Genomic DNA, 21,556 nt, shown 5'->3' on the forward strand with positions numbered 1-21,556 from the left:
ACAGCCTATATCCCAAGTCATGTTTAACACATGTGACTGGACAGCCTATATCCCAAGTCATGTTTAACACATGACTGGACAGCCTATATCCCAAGTCATGTTTAACACGTGACTGGACAGCCTATATCCCAAGTCATGTTTAACACGTGACTGGACAGCCTATATCCCAAGTCATGTTTAACACATGTGACTGGACAGCCTATATCCCAAGTCATGTTTAACACATGTGACTGGACAGCCTATATCCCAAGTCATGTTTAACACGTGACTGGACAGCCTATATCCCAAGTCATGTTTAACACATGTGACTGGACAGCGGTGGAGTGGATGAAAAAGGGATCTCATAAAGTTACTTGACGAGGACGACCAACAGTGAATACTGTGACTGCTCTGTCGGAATCACAGGAGGTTGGAGGCACCTTAATTGGGGAGGACAAGGTTCAAAGTAATGGCTGGAAGTGAATAAATGGTTTCCATGCATTTGATACTATTCCATTCATTACATTCCAGGCCTTTTTATGAGTAGTCCTCCCCTCAGCAGCCTCCTGTGGTCTGAGTCATACAAAACTAATGTTGTAGGACAGGGTAAGCTAATTAAGAGGACAAGGGGGTGGAAGGCCAAGCAAGATAGAAAGAGTAGAGAGAGATTACATTACAGAGATAGAAATATGTAGAATAACATCTTTATCAAAGTACATAACTAGTCATTCACATCCCTCAGCTTTCAAATACACAGTTACCCCTCACTGTCCAACAGGCAATAAGATAGTCATAGGCCTACCATAGGTCATACTGGTTACTTCCATGGTCACATGTTTGAGGTGACTGGTAACACTCATAGAGCAACAATATGAAAAGCTAAACAAGGTATACTTTACATTCATTGCATTCATAATCTTTTTTTATTTACAATAACTTTCTATTTGAAAAATATGAAGACTCTTGTCTATTTCTAGACAGTCAAAGGTACCATGATGTGGACCAACAGAATTATAACAGTGACACAGGCCTACAGTACAACAAGACCGGTCAACACGATCCATGTCATCACTGACACCTGATCAGATTCATAGAATGTTATTCAAATTCTATTGGTTATGCCAGGTTCCAGCTTGTCCATAGCATTTTGTCTGCCGTAGTGCTATTGATATTAGCCTGCCCCAGGTCTGCTTGCACACCTGACGGTCAGATCTAGGAACAGTTCACTCTCTATCAATCCTAGACCTCATACTCCACTTGCTCATCCCGTGGATGGGTGGATAGATGGATGAATGTAGCTTCTTTCTACAAACACTGCACTGTGTCTCTACAATTATACCAGGGCACCAGATCCATTCTCTAATCAATGACACTACTATCTATAGACTGGTCACTGGAACATTGGCATTAGTTGGCATTTTCTTGAAGTGGCTAACCAGCATCCTAATCCAGGGGCTTGCCTCTGGGTAAGGAGAGGCAAAGTTGGGTTTTGGGTGGGGGAGAAAGTACTGCTTTGTTGGGGGAGCCACCATCTGGTGCTGTGGCGTTCGGCTCCGGAGACCAGGGGCGGCCTGATGTGGCCAGGGAAGGGTTCAGGGCTTGATGTCAGAGGAGCTGGTGTTGGTCTCACAGCAGCTGGATGAAGTGCTGAGGTTCCCTGAGCCACTGCCCTCTGTAATATATATATATATATATATATATATATATATATATATATATACACACATATACACACACAGGGAGAGAGAGGTTAGAGGAGATGGTTTAGGAGAGATGCTCACACACAGGTACACACACACAGAGGTTAGAGGAGATGGTTTAGGAGAGCTGCTCACACACAGGTACACACACACAGAGAGGTTAGAGGAGATGGCGTAGGAGAGATACACACGCATACACACACACACACACACACACACACACACACACACACACACACACATAATTGTACCCAGATGGAGAGGAGGTTGTACCTAAGCTGGTGAGAGACTGGCAGGACGTGGACTCTCCAATCAGGGTGTAAAGGTTGGCAGCAGCCACCCAGCCCTCCTGCTTAGTCTTCAGATTCTTCACAAACCTACAGAAACACACACAACCCCATCCGCCCAATCAGCACTTAGCTACCTTTGCTACCTACTATGATGTGTCCTAATGAATATTACCCTGTTGGAATAGACTAGTGTGATAGTGTGATTGTGTGAAACCCAGTGTCGAGGTAATATCCTCACCACTGGCCATCTTCTCCCTCCTTGATCAGATGAACTGTTTCACCACTCTTGACTGACAGATCCTGGGTGCTGCACTTCTCATAGTCAGACACCACTGTGTACTTCCCTGCACACTGCACACCGTCAAGATAGGGTGTTACATTGTATGTACGATTGTAAACTATTCTTTTAAAGCGGTTTGTACGTGGCACTACAAAACAGCTTGGAGTGGATGACAATCATCACACAGATACACACTCACCAGTTTCTTTCCCCCCTCGTCCTCAGGGTCGGAGGTTAGGGGCTCTTCAGTGCTAGAGTACCCATCATTCTCCTCGTTGGCGTCCAATGAGAGAGAGCCCTTGGTCCATCCTAGAGGAGGAAGGGAGAGAGGGGACATCAGAGTATGGTGTGAAGAGAGAGCGAGACACACACACACACACACACACACACACACACACACACACACACAGAGAGAGAGTGAGAGCAGGCACTGCAGCAACTTCTGCTTGACCAGATACAGTCAGTGACGGGGTGGACCGCAATCAGAGAGAACAGGACCAAGTCCAGTGGAATTCAACCACAAAGCCATCAGTGAGCCTACAGTAATCGTGCTGGACCATTCAGAACCGCAACACCACTAAGCAACCAGGAACGTGCCCGTTTCTTGATAAATGTATTGCATGTGCATACACACACTCAGGCCTGGGAACACAGTGTGTAGGGAGTGAGAGAGACGAGGGGCAAACCTCTCAAGGAAATTCGGCAGCCATTTTGTGATCATTCCACATTTCAATAGTCTAAACCAGTCCAGTCGAGTGCTGTACGGTTACCTCTCCTCCTGGTCTGTAAGAGACTCGAGGTGCTGAGCCACCTGACTCGGCCCAGGTGGAGGTGAGCGTAAGGGCCTGGGTCTGAGAGAGAGATAGATACACACGACCGCAATGAAACACAGTCAAAGGGATAGACCGCAGCGAACGTGTTCAACCACTGTAAATGACCGAGCGTGGTAACTACGACCACTGTTGCCTGTCAGTCAACACAATGTTTCATGCATTCCCTGATGAACCATGTTCTCTTTGTCTGAGGGGAGAAACTGCTGTGTGTAAAAAAAAATCACCCTGACCAACCACGGTGGAAAGGATGAAATACAGTGACCGTGGTCGACCACAGAGTCAGGGAATAGAGTTATTATGGGATGGTGTACCTTTGAAGCCGAACGGAGTGGGATCACTCTTTATCTCATGACGTTTGGTTTTATGGCCAGGGCTTGTGGGAGATCCTAGCCGAATAGAAGAGAAGAGAGTGAAGAGGAGCAGCTAGACACTATCAGGAAGTAGAACTCAGTAGTAGCACATCTTTAAAGTGGAAGTTACAGGAAGTATGTCTACTCTGTGAGTAGTAGCACATCTTTAAAGTGGAAGTTACAGGAAGTATGTCTACTCTGTCAGTAGTAGCACATCTTTAAAGTGGAAGTTACAGGAAGTATGTCTACTCTGTCAGTAGTAGCACACACCACAGGGGTGAAAAACAGAGATACAGGGTCTGAAGCGCTCAATTTACTATCAGCTACAGTATAGCTCTAATTGGTCGGCTAAAGCTATGGGCCAAAGTTACCTCTCTAGACGCTAATCTGTACCTGGCAGAGAGAGAGGCATCCTGGGTAAAGTTACGCTTTTTTTGTCAGGAGGTGAGAGGTCTGTGGAAGGAAGCATGCCATTTTTTTCATGTTGTAGGCTACAGTGCTGATGTAGTAACATAAAGTACTATGGCAGCCCCTGGTGGCGAGATAGTGCTATTACCTTTACTGAAGTTGCTGAAGCCCTGCAAGGTAAAACGCTTTTTAGCCACTGCTGCTCTGTCTGAGGTAGGACTGGTCACTGCCCCGTCTGGGCCAGGAGAAGGAGAGGAGCAGGGTAGAGAGGGCAGGAAGGAGAGGCGAGTGGGATGAGAAACAGAAGAGTGACAGGAAGAGGCATGCGAGTCATAATAAAAGGGAGCGAAAGATTGAAAGTGCAGTGATAAGAGAAAGACATCCAAAATAGAAAGAAGAGACCACATAGGGAAAAAGGTGTAAGAGGGGAAAGTGAAGAGAAAGATTAGTCATCTCATCAAAGAGGGAGAAGCAAAGTTTAGGAAAGTGTAAAAGTCAGAAGGTAGTGTTGTTTAGATTAACAAGGAAAGCTTTAGGAAAGTGACAAGTGTTAGACACAGGTGAGAGTAAAAAAATAGTGCTGAATTTAGCATTAGACCCAGTTGAAAGGTGGTGTTCTGAGCTGGGTTTGCGTTATACAGCTGACGCTCCTACCCTCCCACCCCCCCTCTCTGTTCACCTTTGGTTATTGGGGAGGAGTTAGCGTCGGGGCTGCTGGGTTCTCCCTTCTTCACCTTCATGCTCCTCTCCCCTCTTCTAAATGAACTGGGGGAAACAGGAGGATGAAACAGTCAGAAACACACTGCAACCCACAGAGGGTACACAACATGTTGTGTTCAGGTTATAAATATGATCAATCCTGCACCCACAAAACCCAGAACCATGTGATTTACACTAGACATACTAGACTGGAAAATAAATCCTTCTCATTGGTGCAAGAGAGGCGAAGACAAGTTGATTGGCTACCCAGACTCCTTGCTCCGGCCAAACGCTAGGCCATGCCCACGGACGTTAGTGTCTTCTCCACAATGAGTCTGGATCTAAGTACCTCCCCGACCCAATTGTCATACTTGACTAAAAGTAAAGATGCCTTAATAGAAAATTACTCAAGTAAAAGTGAAAGTCACCCAGTAAAATTCTACTTGAGTAAAAGTCAAAGTATTTGGATTTAAATATACTTACTTATCAAAAGAAAATGTAATTGCGAAAAGTAAAAGTAAAAGTATAAATAATTTCACATTCCTTAAATTATTAAGCCAGTGGTTCCCAACCTTTGTCAGTTACTGTACCACCAACTGAATGTTACTCTGTACCACCAACTGAATGTTACTCTATACCACCAACTGAATGTTACTCTATACCACCAACTGAATGTTACTCTGTACCACCAACTGAATGTTACTCTATACCACCAACTGAATGTTACTCTGTACCACCAACTGAATGTTACTCTGTACCACCAAATGAATGTTACTCTATACCATCAACTGAATGTTATTCTATACCACCAACTGAATGTTACCACCAACTGAATGTTACTCTGTACCACCAACTGAATGTTACTCTATACCACCAACTGAATGTTATTCTATACCACCAACTGAATGTTACCACCAACTGAATGTTACTCTATACCACCAACTGAATGTTACTCTGTACCACCAACTGAATGTTACTATGTACCACCAACTGAATGTTACTCTGTACCACCAACTGAATGTTATTCTATACCACCAACTGAATGTTATTCTATACCACCAACTGAATGTTACCACCAACTGAATATTATTCTATACCACCAACTGAATGTTACCACCAACTGAATGTTACTCTGTACCACCAACTGAATGTTACTCTATACCACCAACTGAATGTTACTCTATACCACCAACTGAATGTTACTCTGTACCACCAACTGAATGTTACTCTATACCACCAACTGAATGTTAATCTATACCACCAACTGAATGTTACTCTATACCACCAACTGAATGTTACTCTGTACCACCAACTGAATGTTACTCTATACCACCAACTGAATGTTACCACCAACTGAATGTTACTCTGTACCACCAACTGAATGTTACTCTATATCACCAACTGAATGTTACTCTATACCACCAACTGAATGTTACTCTGTACCACCAACTGAATGTTACTCTATACCACCAACTGAATGTTACCACCAACTGAATGTTACTCTGTACCACCAACTGAATGTTACTCTATACCACCAACTGAATGTTACTCTATACCACCAACTGAATGTTACCACCAACTGAATGTTACTCTGTACCACCAACTGAATGTTACTCTATACCACCAACTGAATGTTACTCTATACCACCAACTGAATGTTACTCTGTACCACCAACTGAATGTTACCCTGTAACACCAACTGAATGTTACTCTGTACCACCAACTGAATGTTACCACCAACTGAATGTTACTCTATACCACCAACTGAATGTTACTCTGTACCACCAACTGAATGTTACTCTGTACCACCAACTGAATGTTACCCTGTACCACCAACTGAATGTTACTCTGTACCACCAACTGAATGTTACTCTATACCACCAACTGAATGTTACTCTGTACCACCAACTGAATGTTACTCTGTACCACCAACTGAATGTTACTCTATACCACCAACTGAATGTTACTCTGTACCACCAACTGAATGTTACCACCAACTGAATGTTACTCTGTACCACCAACTGAATGTTACTCTGTACCACCAACTGAATGTTACTCTATACCACCAACTGAATGTTACTTTATACCACCAACTGAATGTTACCACCAACTGAATGTTACTCTGTACCACCAACTGAATGTTACTCTATACCACCAACTGAATGTTACTCTATACCACCAACTGAATGTTACTCTGTACCACCAACTGAATGTTACTCTGTACCACCAACTGAATGTTACTCTGTACCACCAACTGAATGTTATTCTATACCACCAACGGAATGTTACTCTGTACCACCAACTGAATGTTACTCTGTACCACCAACTGAATGTTACTCTGTACCACCAACTGAATGTTGCTCTGTACCACCAACTGAATGTTACTCTGTACCACCAACTGAATGTTACTCTGTACCACCAACTGAATGTTACTCTGTACCACCAACTGAATGTTGCTCTGTACCACCAACTGAATGTTACTCTGTACCACCAACTGAATGTTACTCTGTACCACCAACTGAATGTTACTCTGTACCACCAACTGAATGTTACTCTATACCACCAACTGAATGTTACTCTATACCACCAACTGAATGTTACTCTATACCACCAACTGAATGTTACTCTATACCACCAACTGAATGTTACCACCAACTGAATGTTACTCTATACCACCAACTGAATGTTACTCTGTACCACCAACTGAATGTTACTCTGTACCACCAACTGAATGTTACTCTGTACCACCAACTGAATGTTACTCTGTACCACCAACTGAATGTTATTCTATACCACCAACTGAATGTTACTCTATACCACCAACTGAATGTTACTCTGTACCACCAACTGAATGTTACTCTATACCACCAACTGAATGTTACTCTGTACCACCAACTGAATGTTACTCTATACCACCAACTGAATGTTACTCTGTACCACCAACTGAATGTTACTCTGTACCACCAACTGAATGTTACTCTATACCATCAACTGAATGTTATTCTATACCACCAACTGAATGTTACCACCAACTGAATGTTGCTCTGTACCACCAACTGAATGTTACTCTGTACCACCAACTGAATGTTACTCTATACCACCAACTGAATGTTACTCTGTACCACCAACTGAATGTTACTCTGTACCACCAACTGAATGTTACTCTGTACCACCAACTGAATGTTACTCTATACCATCAACTGAATGTTATTCTATACCACCAACTGAATGTTACCACCAACTGAATGTTACTCTGTACCACCAACTGAATGTTACTCTATACCACCAACTGAATGTTATTCTATACCACCAACTGAATGTTACCACCAACTGAATGTTACTCTATACCACCAACTGAATGTTACTCTGTACCACCAACTGAATGTTACTATGTACCACCAACTGAATGTTACTCTGTACCACCAACTGAATGTTATTCTATACCACCAACTGAATGTTATTCTATACCACCAACTGAATGTTACCACCAACTGAATATTATTCTATACCACCAACTGAATGTTACCACCAACTGAATGTTACTCTGTACCACCAACTGAATGTTACTCTATACCACCAACTGAATGTTACTCTATACCACCAACTGAATGTTACTCTGTACCACCAACTGAATGTTACTCTATACCACCAACTGAATGTTAATCTATACCACCAACTGAATGTTACTCTATACCACCAACTGAATGTTACTCTGTACCACCAACTGAATGTTACTCTATACCACCAACTGAATGTTACCACCAACTGAATGTTACTCTGTACCACCAACTGAATGTTACTCTATACCACCAACTGAATGTTACTCTATACCACCAACTGAATGTTACTCTGTACCACCAACTGAATGTTACTCTATACCACCAACTGAATGTTACCACCAACTGAATGTTACTCTGTACCACCAACTGAATGTTACTCTATACCACCAACTGAATGTTACTCTATACCACCAACTGAATGTTACCACCAACTGAATGTTACTCTGTACCACCAACTGAATGTTACTCTATACCACCAACTGAATGTTACTCTATACCACCAACTGAATGTTACTCTGTACCACCAACTGAATGTTACCCTGTAACACCAACTGAATGTTACTCTGTACCACCAACTGAATGTTACCACCAACTGAATGTTACTCTATACCACCAACTGAATGTTACTCTGTACCACCAACTGAATGTTACTCTGTACCACCAACTGAATGTTACCCTGTACCACCAACTGAATGTTACTCTGTACCACCAACTGAATGTTACTCTATACCACCAACTGAATGTTACTCTGTACCACCAACTGAATGTTACTCTGTACCACCAACTGAGTGTTACTCTATACCACCAACTGAATGTTACTCTGTACCACCAACTGAATGTTACCACCAACTGAATGTTACTCTGTACCACCAACTGAATGTTACTCTGTACCACCAACTGAATGTTACTCTATACCACCAACTGAATGTTACTTTATACCACCAACTGAATGTTACCACCAACTGAATGTTACTCTGTACCACCAACTGAATGTTACTCTATACCACCAACTGAATGTTACTCTATACCACCAACTGAATGTTACTCTGTACCACCAACTGAATGTTACTCTGTACCACCAACTGAATGTTACTCTGTACCACCAACTGAATGTTACTTTATACCACCAACTGAATGTTACCACCAACTGAATGTTACTCTGTACCACCAACTGAATGTTACTCTATACCACCAACTGAATGTTACTCTATACCACCAACTGAATGTTACTCTGTACCACCAACTGAATGTTACTCTGTACCACCAACTGAATGTTACTCTGTACCACCAACTGAATGTTATTCTATACCACCAACGGAATGTTACTCTGTACCACCAACTGAATGTTACTCTGTACCACCAACTGAATGTTACTCTGTACCACCAACTGAATGTTGCTCTGTACCACCAACTGAATGTTACTCTGTACCACCAACTGAATGTTACTCTGTACCACCAACTGAATGTTACTCTGTACCACCAACTGAATGTTGCTCTGTACCACCAACTGAATGTTACTCTGTACCACCAACTGAATGTTACTCTCTACCACCAACTGAATGTTACTCTGTACCACCAACTGAATGTTACTCTATACCACCAACTGAATGTTACTCTATACCACCAACTGAATGTTACTCTATACCACCAACTGAATGTTACTCTATACCACCAACTGAATGTTACCACCAACTGAATGTTACTCTGTACCACCAACTGAATGTTACTCTATACCACCAACTGAATGTTACTCTGTACCACCAACTGAATGTTACTCTATACCACCAACTGAATGTTACTCTGTACCACCAACTGAATGTTACTCTGTACCACCAACTGAATGTTACTCTATACCATCAACTGAATGTTATTCTATACCACCAACTGAATGTTGCTCTGTACCACCAACTGAATGTTACTCTGTACCACCAACTGAATGTTACTCTATACCACCAACTGAATGTTACTCTGTACCACCAACTGAATGTTACTCTGTACCACCAACTGAATGTTACTCTATACCATCAACTGAATGTTATTCTATACCACCAACTGAATGTTACCACCAACTGAATGTTACTCTGTACCACCAACTGAATGTTACTCTATACCACCAACTGAATGTTATTCTATACCACCAACTGAATGTTACCACCAACTGAATGTTACTCTATACCACCAACTGAATGTTACTCTGTACCACCAACTGAATGTTACTATGTACCACCAACTGAATGTTACTCTGTACCACCAACTGAATGTTATTCTATACCACCAACTGAATGTTATTCTATACCACCAACTGAATGTTACCACCAACTGAATATTATTCTATACCACCAACTGAATGTTACCACCAACTGAATGTTACTCTGTACCACCAACTGAATGTTACTCTATACCACCAACTGAATGTTACTCTATACCACCAACTGAATGTTACTCTGTACCACCAACTGAATGTTACTCTATACCACCAACTGAATGTTAATCTATACCACCAACTGAATGTTACTCTATACCACCAACTGAATGTTACTCTGTACCACCAACTGAATGTTACTCTATACCACCAACTGAATGTTACCACCAACTGAATGTTACTCTGTACCACCAACTGAATGTTACTCTATACCACCAACTGAATGTTACTCTATACCACCAACTGAATGTTACTCTGTACCACCAACTGAATGTTACTCTATACCACCAACTGAATGTTACCACCAACTGAATGTTACTCTGTACCACCAACTGAATGTTACTCTATACCACCAACTGAATGTTACTCTATACCACCAACTGAATGTTACCACCAACTGAATGTTACTCTGTACCACCAACTGAATGTTACTCTATACCACCAACTGAATGTTACTCTATACCACCAACTGAATGTTACTCTGTACCACCAACTGAATGTTACCCTGTAACACCAACTGAATGTTACTCTGTACCACCAACTGAATGTTACCACCAACTGAATGTTACTCTATACCACCAACTGAATGTTACTCTGTACCACCAACTGAATGTTACTCTGTACCACCAACTGAATGTTACCCTGTACCACCAACTGAATGTTACTCTGTACCACCAACTGAATGTTACTCTATACCACCAACTGAATGTTACTCTGTACCACCAACTGAATGTTACTCTGTACCACCAACTGAGTGTTACTCTATACCACCAACTGAATGTTACTCTGTACCACCAACTGAATGTTACCACCAACTGAATGTTACTCTGTACCACCAACTGAATGTTACTCTATACCACCAACTGAATGTTACTCTGTACCACCAACTGAATGTTACTCTATACCATCAACTGAATGTTACTCTATACCACCAACTGAATGTTACTCTGTACCACCAACTGAATGTTACTCTGTACCACCAACTGAATGTTACTCTGTACCACCAACTGAATGTTGCTCTGTACCACCAACTGAATGTTACTCTGTACCACCAACTGAATGTTACTCTGTACCACCAACTGAATGTTACTCTGTACCACCAACTGAATGTTACTCTGTACCACCAACTGAATGTTACTCTGTACCACCAACTGAATGTTACTCTATACCACCAACTGAATGTTACTCTATACCACCAACTGAATGTTACTCTATACCACCAACTGAATGTTACCACCAACTGAATGTTACTCTATACCACCAACTGAATGTTACTCTGTACCACCAACTGAATGTTACTCTGTACCACCAACTGAATGTTACTCTGTACCACCAACTGAATGTTACTCTGTACCACCAACTGAATGTTATTCTATACCACCAACTGAATGTTACTCTATACCACCAACTGAATGTTACTCTGTACCACCAACTGAATGTTACTCTATACCACCAACTGAATGTTACTCTGTACCACCAACTGAATGTTACTCTGTACCACCAACTGAATGTTACTCTATACCACCAACTGAATGTTATTCTATACCACCAACTGAATGTTACCACCAACTGAATGTTACTCTGTACCACCAACTGAATGTTACTCTATACCACCAACTGAATGTTACTCTATACCACCAACTGAATGTTACTCTGTACCACCAACTGAATGTTACTATGTACCACCAACTGAATGTTACTCTGTACCACCAACTGAATGTTATTCTATACCACCAACTGAATATTATTCTATAACACCAACTGAATGTTACCACCAACTGAATGTTATTCTATACCACCAACTGAATGTTTCCACCAACTGAATGTTACTCTATACCACCAACTGAATGTTATTCTATACCACCAACTGAATGTTACCACCAACTGAATGTAACTCTGTAACACCAACTGAATGTTACTCTATACCACCAACTGAATGTTACTCTATACCACCAACTGAATGTTACTCTGTACCACCAACTGAATGTTACTCTATACCACCAACTGAATGTTAATCTATACCACCAACTGAATATTACTCTATACCACCAACTGAATGTTACTCTGTACCACCAACTGAATGTTACTCTGTACCACCAACTGAATGTTACTCTATACCATCAACTGAATGTTATTCTATACCACCAACTGAATGTTACCACCAACTGAATGTTACTCTGTACCACCAACTGAATGTTACTCTATACCACCAACTGAATGTTATTCTATACCACCAACTGAATGTTACCACCAACTGAATGTTACTCTATACCACCAACTGAATGTTACTCTGTACCACCAACTGAATGTTACTATGTACCACCAACTGAATGTTACTCTGTACCACCAACTGAATGTTATTCTATACCACCAACTGAATGTTATTCTATACCACCAACTGAATGTTACCACCAACTGAATATTATTCTATACCACCAACTGAATGTTACCACCAACTGAATGTTACTCTGTACCACCAACTGAATGTTACTCTATACCACCAACTGAATGTTACTCTATACCACCAACTGAATGTTACTCTGTACCACCAACTGAATGTTACTCTATACCACCAACTGAATGTTAATCTATACCACCAACTGAATGTTACTCTATACCACCAACTGAATGTTACTCTGTACCACCAACTGAATGTTACTCTATACCACCAACTGAATGTTACCACCAACTGAATGTTACTCTGTACCACCAACTGAATGTTACTCTATACCACCAACTGAATGTTACTCTATACCACCAACTGAATGTTACTCTGTACCACCAACTGAATGTTACTCTATACCACCAACTGAATGTTACCACCAACTGAATGTTACTCTGTACCACCAACTGAATGTTACTCTATACCACCAACTGAATGTTACTCTATACCACCAACTGAATGTTACCACCAACTGAATGTTACTCTGTACCACCAACTGAATGTTACTCTATACCACCAACTGAATGTTACTCTATACCACCAACTGAATGTTACTCTGTACCACCAACTGAATGTTACCCTGTAACACCAACTGAATGTTACTCTGTACCACCAACTGAATGTTACCACCAACTGAATGTTACTCTATACCACCAACTGAATGTTACTCTGTACCACCAACTGAATGTTACTCTGTACCACCAACTGAATGTTACCCTGTACCACCAACTGAATGTTACTCTGTACCACCAACTGAATGTTACTCTATACCACCAACTGAATGTTACTCTGTACCACCAACTGAATGTTACTCTGTACCACCAACTGAGTGTTACTCTATACCACCAACTGAATGTTACTCTGTACCACCAACTGAATGTTACCACCAACTGAATGTTACTCTGTACCACCAACTGAATGTTACTCTATACCACCAACTGAATGTTACTTTATACCACCAACTGAATGTTACCACCAACTGAATGTTACTCTGTACCACCAACTGAATGTTACTCTATACCACCAACTGAATGTTACTCTATACCACCAACTGAATGTTACTCTGTACCACCAACTGAATGTTACTCTGTACCACCAACTGAATGTTACTCTGTACCACCAACTGAATGTTGCTCTGTACCACCAACTGAATGTTACTCTGTACCACCAACTGAATGTTACTCTGTACCACCAACTGAATGTTACTCTGTACCACCAACTGAATGTTACTCTGTACCACCAACTGAATGTTACTCTGTACCACCAACTGAATGTTACTCTATACCACCAACTGAATGTTACTCTATACCACCAACTGAATGTTACTCTATACCACCAACTGAATGTTACTCTATACCACCAACTGAATGTTACCACCAACTGAATGTTACTCTATACCACCAACTGAATGTTACTCTGTACCACCAACTGAATGTTACTCTGTACCACCAACTGAATGTTACTCTGTACCACCAACTGAATGTTACTCTGTACCACCAACTGAATGTTATTCTATACCACCAACTGAATGTTACTCTATACCACCAACTGAATGTTACTCTGTACCACCAACTGAATGTTACTCTATACCACCAACTGAATGTTACTCTGTACCACCAACTGAATGTTACTCTGTACCACCAACTGAATGTTACTCTATACCACCAACTGAATGTTATTCTATACCACCAACTGAATGTTACCACCAACTGAATGTTACTCTGTACCACCAACTGAATGTTACTCTATACCACCAACTGAATGTTACTCTATACCACCAACTGAATGTTACTCTGTACCACCAACTGAATGTTACTATGTACCACCAACTGAATGTTACTCTGTACCACCAACTGAATGTTATTCTATACCACCAACTGAATGTTATTCTATAACACCAACTGAATGTTACCACCAACTGAATGTTATTCTATACCACCAACTGAATGTTTCCACCAACTGAATGTTACTCTATACCACCAACTGAATGTTATTCTATACCACCAACTGAATGTTACCACCAACTGAATGTAACTCTGTAACACCAACTGAATGTTACTCTATACCACCAACTGAATGTTACTCTATACCACCAACTGAATGTTACTCTGTACCACCAACTGAATGTTACTCTATACCACCAACTGAATGTTAATCTATACCACCAACTGAATATTACTCTATACCACCAACTGAATGTTACTCTGTACCACCAACTGAATGTTACTCTATACCACCAACTGAATGTTACCACCAACTGAATGTTACTCTGTACCATCAACTGAATGTTACTCTATACCACCAACTGAATGTTACTCTATTCCACCAACTGAATGTTACTCTATACCACCAACTGAATGTTACCACCAACTGAATGTTATTCTGTACCACCAACTGAATGTTACTCTATACCACCAACTGAATGTTACTCTATACCACCAACTGAATGTTACCACCAACTGAATGTTACTCTGTACCACCAACTGAATGTTACTCTATACCACCAACTGAATGTTACTCTATACCACCAACTGAATGTTACTCTGTACCACCAACTGAATGTTACCCTGTACCACCAACTGAATGTTACTCTGTACCACCAACTGAATGTTACCACCAACTGAATGTTACTCTATACCACCAACTGAATGTTACTCTGTACCACCAACTGAATGTTACTCTGTACCACCAACTGAATGTTACTCTGTACCACCAACTGAATGTTACTCTGTACCACCAACTGAATGTTACTCTGTACCACCAACTGAATGTTACTCTATACCACCAACTGAATGTTACTCTGTACCACCAACTGAATGTTACCACCAACTGAATGTTACTCTGTACCAACAACTGAATGTTACTCTGTACCACCAACTGAATGTTACTCTATACCACCAACTGAATGTTACCACCAACTGAATGTTACTCTGTACCACCAACTGAATGTTACTCTATACCACCAACTGAATGTTACTCTATACCACCAACTGAATGTTACTCTGTACCACCAACTGAATGTTATTCTATACCACCAACTGAATGTTACCACCAACTGAATGTTACTCTATACCACCAACTGAATGTTATTCTATACCACCAACTGAATGTTACCACCAACTGAATGTAACTCTGTAACACCAACTGAATGTTACTCTATACCACCAACTGAATGTTACTCTATACCACCAACTGAATGTTACTCTGTACCACCAACTGAATGTTACTCTATACCACCAACTGAATGTTAATCTATACCACCAACTGAATGTTACTCTATACCACCAACTGAATGTTACTCTGTACCACCAACTGAATGTTACTCTATACCACCAACTGAATGTTACCACCAACTGAATGTTACTCTATACCACCAACTGAATGTTACTCTATTCCACCAACTGAATGTTACTCTATACCACCAACTGAATGTTACCACCAACTGAATGTTATTCTGTACCACCAACTGAATGTTACTCTATACCACCAACTGAATGTTACTCTATACCACCAACTGAATGTTACCACCAACTGAATGTTACTCTGTACCACCAACTGAATGTTACTCTATACCACCAACTGAATGTTACTCTATACCACCAACTGAATGTTACTCTGTACCACCAACTGAATGTTACCCTGTACCACCAACTGAATGTTACTCTGTACCACCAACTGAATGTTACCACCAACTGAATGTTACTCTATACCACCAACTGAATGTTACTCTGTACCACCAACTGAATGTTACTCTGTACCACCAACTGAATGTTACTCTGTACCACCAACTGAATGTTACTCTGTACCACCAACTGAATGTTACTCTGTACCACCAACTGAATGTTACTCTATACCACCAACTGAATGTTACTCTGTACCACCAACTGAATGTTACCACCAACTGAATGTTACTCTGTACCACCAACTGAATGTTACTCTGTACCACCAACTGAATGTTACTCTATACCACCAACTGAATGTTACCACCAACTGAATGTTACTCTGTACCACCAACTGAATGTTACTCTATACCACCAACTGAATGTTACTCTATACCACCAACTGAATGTTACTCTGTACCACCAACTGAATGTTACTCTGTACCACCAACTGAATGTTACTCTGTACCACCAACTGAATGTTACTCTGTACCACCAACTGAATGTTACTCTGTACCACCAACTGAATGTTACTCTGTACCACCAACTGAATGTTACTCTATACCACCAACTGAATGTTACTCTGTACCACCAACTGAATGTTACTCTGTACCACCAACTGAATGTTACTCTGTACCACCAACTGAATGTTACTCTGTACCACCAACTGAATGTTACTCTGTACCACCAACTGAATGTTACTCTATACCACCAACTGAATGTTACTCTATACCACCAACTGAATGTTACTCTATACCACCAACTGAATGTTACTCTATACCACCAACTGAATGTTACTCTGTACCACCAACTGAATGTTACTCTGTACCACCAACTGAATGTTATTCTATACCACCAACTGAATGTTACTCTATACCACCAACTGAATGTTACTCTGTACCACCAACTGAATGTTACTCTGTACCACCAACTGAATGTTACTCTGTACCACCAACTGAATGTTACTCTATACCACCAACTGAATGTTACTCTGTACCACCAACTGAATGTTACTCTATACCACCAACTGAATGTTACTCTGTACCACCAACTGAATGTTACTCTATACCACCAACTGAATGTTACTCTATACCACCAACTGAATGTTACTCTATACCACCAACTGAATGTTACTCTGTACCACCAACTTAATGTTACTCTGTACCACCAACTGAATGTTACTCTGTACCACCAACTGAATGTTACTCTGTACCACCAACTGAATGTTACTCTGTACCACCAACTGAATGTTACTCTGTACCACCAACTGAATGTTACTCTGTACCACCAACTGAATGTTACTCTGTACCACCAACTGAATGTTACTCTGTACCACCAACTGAATGTTACTCTATACCACCAAATGTTGCTCTGCCCGGGGGACCTAGTGTCCTAGTACCCCCTGTGGATAGGCCCAGTACCCCCAGGTGTCCTAGTACCCCCTGTGGATAGGCTCAGTACCCCCAGGTGTCCTAGTACCCCTGTGGATAGGCCCAGTACCCTCAGGTGTCCTAGTACCCTCAGGTGTCTTAGTACCCCATGTGGATAGGCCCAGTACCCCCAGGTGTCCCAGTACCCCCTGTGGATAGGCCCAGTACCCCCAGGTGTCCTAGTACCCCATGTGGATAGGCCCAGTACCCCCAGGTGTCCTAGTACCCCCTGTGGATAGGCCCAGTACCCTCAGGTGTCCTAGTACCCCCTGTGGATAGACCCAGTACCCCCAGGTGTCCCAGTACCCCCTGTGGATAGGCTCAGTGCCCTCAGGGGACCTAGTACCCCTGGTTGGGAACCACTGTATTAAGCAAAGCAGAAGGCACAATTTGTATTTACGGATAGCAAGGGGCACATTCAAACACTCAGACATAATTTACAAACAAAGCATTTGTGTTTAGTGAGTCCGCCAGATCAGAGACAGTAGGGATGACCAGGGATGTTCTCTTGATAAGTATGTGAATTAGACCACATTTCCTGTCCTGCTAAGCATTCAAAATGTAACAAGTACTTTTTGGTGTCAGGGAAAATGTATGGAGTAAAAAGTACATAATTTTCTTTAGGAATGTAGTAAAAGTAAAAGTTGTCAAAAATATAAATAGTAGAGTACAGAAACCCCCAAAAAACAACTTAAGTAGTACTTTAAAGTATTTTGATAGGTCAATATGGGACAAATGTAGGAGAGAGTCTGTGATAGGTCAATATGGGACAAGTGTGGGAGAGGGTCTGTGATAGGCCCATATGGTTCAAGTGTGGTAGGTGGTCAGTGATAGGTCAAATGGAACACTAGTCACTTTAATAATGTTTTACATATCTGACATTACTCATCTCGTATGTATATACTGTTTTCTACACTGTTCTACAGTATCTCATTCACTGAGCATTGGGTATATGTTGTGTAATTTGTTAGATTTTACTAGTTAGATTTACTGCACTGTCGGAGCTAGAAGAACAAGCATTTCGCTACACCCTCAATAACACCTGCTAATCACGTGTATGTGATCAATAAAATGTGATTTTAAATGGAACAAGTGTTGGAGGGGGTCAGTCATAGGTCAATATGGGTCAGGTGACTGACCCGAGGCTGACAGGTTCTCCAGCGGTAGGAGGGAACTGGAACAGTCCGTCTGACGACCTCTGTTGGCTGGCTTCTGGAAGACATGCAGGGAGATCTACCACAGTCCCACCTTATCATGAGCACTGAACAATGTAACACTCAATGTAATTAGAATATAATACACTAAGTATTAGAAAGAAAACAAATACTATATGACCCCAGGTCTACCTCTGTAGGCCTCCAGCTGTGTTGTCAGAACCTTCCGGATCTCGTTCACCCACGCCGTTTTCACCTCAGTCGTCGGGGCCTGAATTACAACGATGAAACCCATTACTGGTTAGTGCAGATATATGTGCTACATTCCAAACAGAGTCCGATGTGATTTGCGTGTCATTGTAAAAAATAAATACATTGTCATGTAATCTATAGCAGTTGAATGGGCAGGGTTTGAGTGCTGGTCACTCACCTGCACAATGTACACCTCCTCCCGTGAGTTGCACCAGACCTCAAACTTCTTGTTGTCACCTTTGGCGTTCTCAGTGATGCCCACAGCACTCATCTGGTAGAGGGCATACCGTGTTGGAAAATGTTACCTTCTAAAGCATCTATTTTAACTCACTTGCAATATCAAACACTTGGTCAGACGGACGGACGGACGGACGGACAGACAGACTCACAACACAGACAGACAGACAGACAGACAGACAGACAGACAGACAGACAGACAGACAGACAGACAGTCTCACAACACAGACAGACAGACAGACAGACAGACTGGCTCACACTAAGGGACTGTTTGAAGCTGTAGGAGGGGGCTTTCTCATAGCCCTCCCCGTTCTCCTCCCGTCTCTTACAGAAGAGCAGGGCTTTCTCGTGCAGGAACAGGTGTCTCTGCATAGGCTTGAAGCGGGCCATGTCCTTGACCTTGGCGTGACCTTTCTTGTGTTCCGTCCACACGCTGAATGACCCCTGCATCAGCAGCCGGCCCAGGTCACCCAGGTGACCCTATCAGAAGAGGGGTCACAGGTCAGGAGAAAGTTCATGTGCCATCATAAGCTATGGTGCTGCTGACTCATGTAATATTGACATATCTGATATAATGTGATGTTGACGCCATGAAAGGAATATGTTTCATTCAATATGCAATACATTTCATAACAATATGCAGTACATTTCATAGAATATGAAGTACATTTCATACAATATGCAGTACATTTCATAACAATATGCAGTACATTTCATACAATATGCAGTACATTTCATAACAATATGCAGTACATTTCATAGAATATGAAGTACATTTCATACAATATGCAGTACATTTCATACAATATGAAGTACATTTCATAACAATATGCAATACATTTCATACAATATGAAGTACATTTCATAACAATATGCAATACATTTCATAACAATTTGCAGTAGATTTCATACAATATGCAGTACATTTCATATAATATGAAGTACATTTGATACAATATGCAGTACATTTCATACAATTTGCAGTACATTTGATACAATTTGCAGTACATTTCATACAATATGCAGTACATTTGATACAATATGAAGTACATTTCATACAATATGCAGTACATTTCATACAATATGAAGTTTAGCGATGATAAACTCACATCGTATCCAGTGATAGCAATGAGGTGCATGGAGTCATTGACAGCCTTCAAGATTCCCAGGATAGAGGTGAGCGCCTCCTGCAGGGCCTCTGACCCCTCACAGCCCTTACTGTACTTTAGCAGCTCCTACAATTCAAAGACACACATTGACGTTTTAGGTCTGTAATGGAATGGTGTATAAAGAACAAAGTACAAAGGATATTAATATGGACCTAAATATTTGAATGTTTGAGACAACAAAGCTAGAATCCTTAATTGGGGAAAGTACCACGTCCCTTTGGGACATGACAACAACAAAGAAGTTAGGGGATGATGGGCAGAGGGGTGAGGCAGTGGTGCTGTGTCCCCTTTAGGGATTTCAGCTTTAAGGCATGAGGAAGTGAAGGAGAGAGGATGGAGCTGGACTGATGGGGTTTGGACTATAGGGGATGAGGGGCAGAGGGGTGAGGCAGTGGTGCTGTGTCCCCTTTAGGGATTTCAGCTTTAAGGCATGAGGAAGTGAAGGAGAGAGGATGGAGCTGGACTGATGGGGTTTGGACTATAGGGGATGAGGGGCAGAGGGGTGAGGCAGTGGTGCTGTGTCCCCTTTAGGGATTTCAGCTTTAAGGCATGAGGAAGTGAAGGAGAGAGGATGGAGCTGGACTGATGGGGTTTGGACTATAGGGGATGAGGGGCAGAGGGGTGAGGCAGTGGTGCTGTGTCCCCTTTAGGGATTTCAGCTTTAAGGCATGAGGAAGTGAAGGAGAGAGGA

General features: G+C 41.6%; 1 protein-coding gene across 1 annotated transcript in view; it reads right to left on the reverse strand.

Moving 5' to 3' along the window:
* Positions 1-322: 322 nt before the first annotated feature.
* The window catches only part of LOC139404871 (guanine nucleotide exchange factor DBS-like), a 102,610-nt gene continuing 81,376 nt past the window's right edge, over positions 323-21,556 (reverse strand). The window contains exons 21-33 of the mRNA XM_071147406.1: positions 20,806-20,931; positions 19,955-20,176; positions 19,638-19,730; positions 19,400-19,478; positions 19,193-19,265; positions 4,520-4,605; positions 3,989-4,075; positions 3,826-3,885; positions 3,394-3,468; positions 2,449-2,558; positions 2,208-2,320; positions 1,953-2,056; positions 323-1,651 (exon numbers count right to left, since the gene is read on the reverse strand). Of these exons, the coding sequence (XP_071003507.1) occupies positions 1,572-1,651; positions 1,953-2,056; positions 2,208-2,320; positions 2,449-2,558; positions 3,394-3,468; positions 3,826-3,885; positions 3,989-4,075; positions 4,520-4,605; positions 19,193-19,265; positions 19,400-19,478; positions 19,638-19,730; positions 19,955-20,176; positions 20,806-20,931 (1,308 nt within the window). The 3' untranslated portion in view covers positions 323-1,571. The remainder of the gene's footprint in view (positions 1,652-1,952; positions 2,057-2,207; positions 2,321-2,448; positions 2,559-3,393; positions 3,469-3,825; positions 3,886-3,988; positions 4,076-4,519; positions 4,606-19,192; positions 19,266-19,399; positions 19,479-19,637; positions 19,731-19,954; positions 20,177-20,805; positions 20,932-21,556) is intronic.

Source organism: Oncorhynchus clarkii, chromosome 3, assembly GCF_045791955.1.
Source record: "Oncorhynchus clarkii lewisi isolate Uvic-CL-2024 chromosome 3, UVic_Ocla_1.0, whole genome shotgun sequence".
Lineage (NCBI taxonomy): Eukaryota > Metazoa > Chordata > Actinopteri > Salmoniformes > Salmonidae > Oncorhynchus > Oncorhynchus clarkii.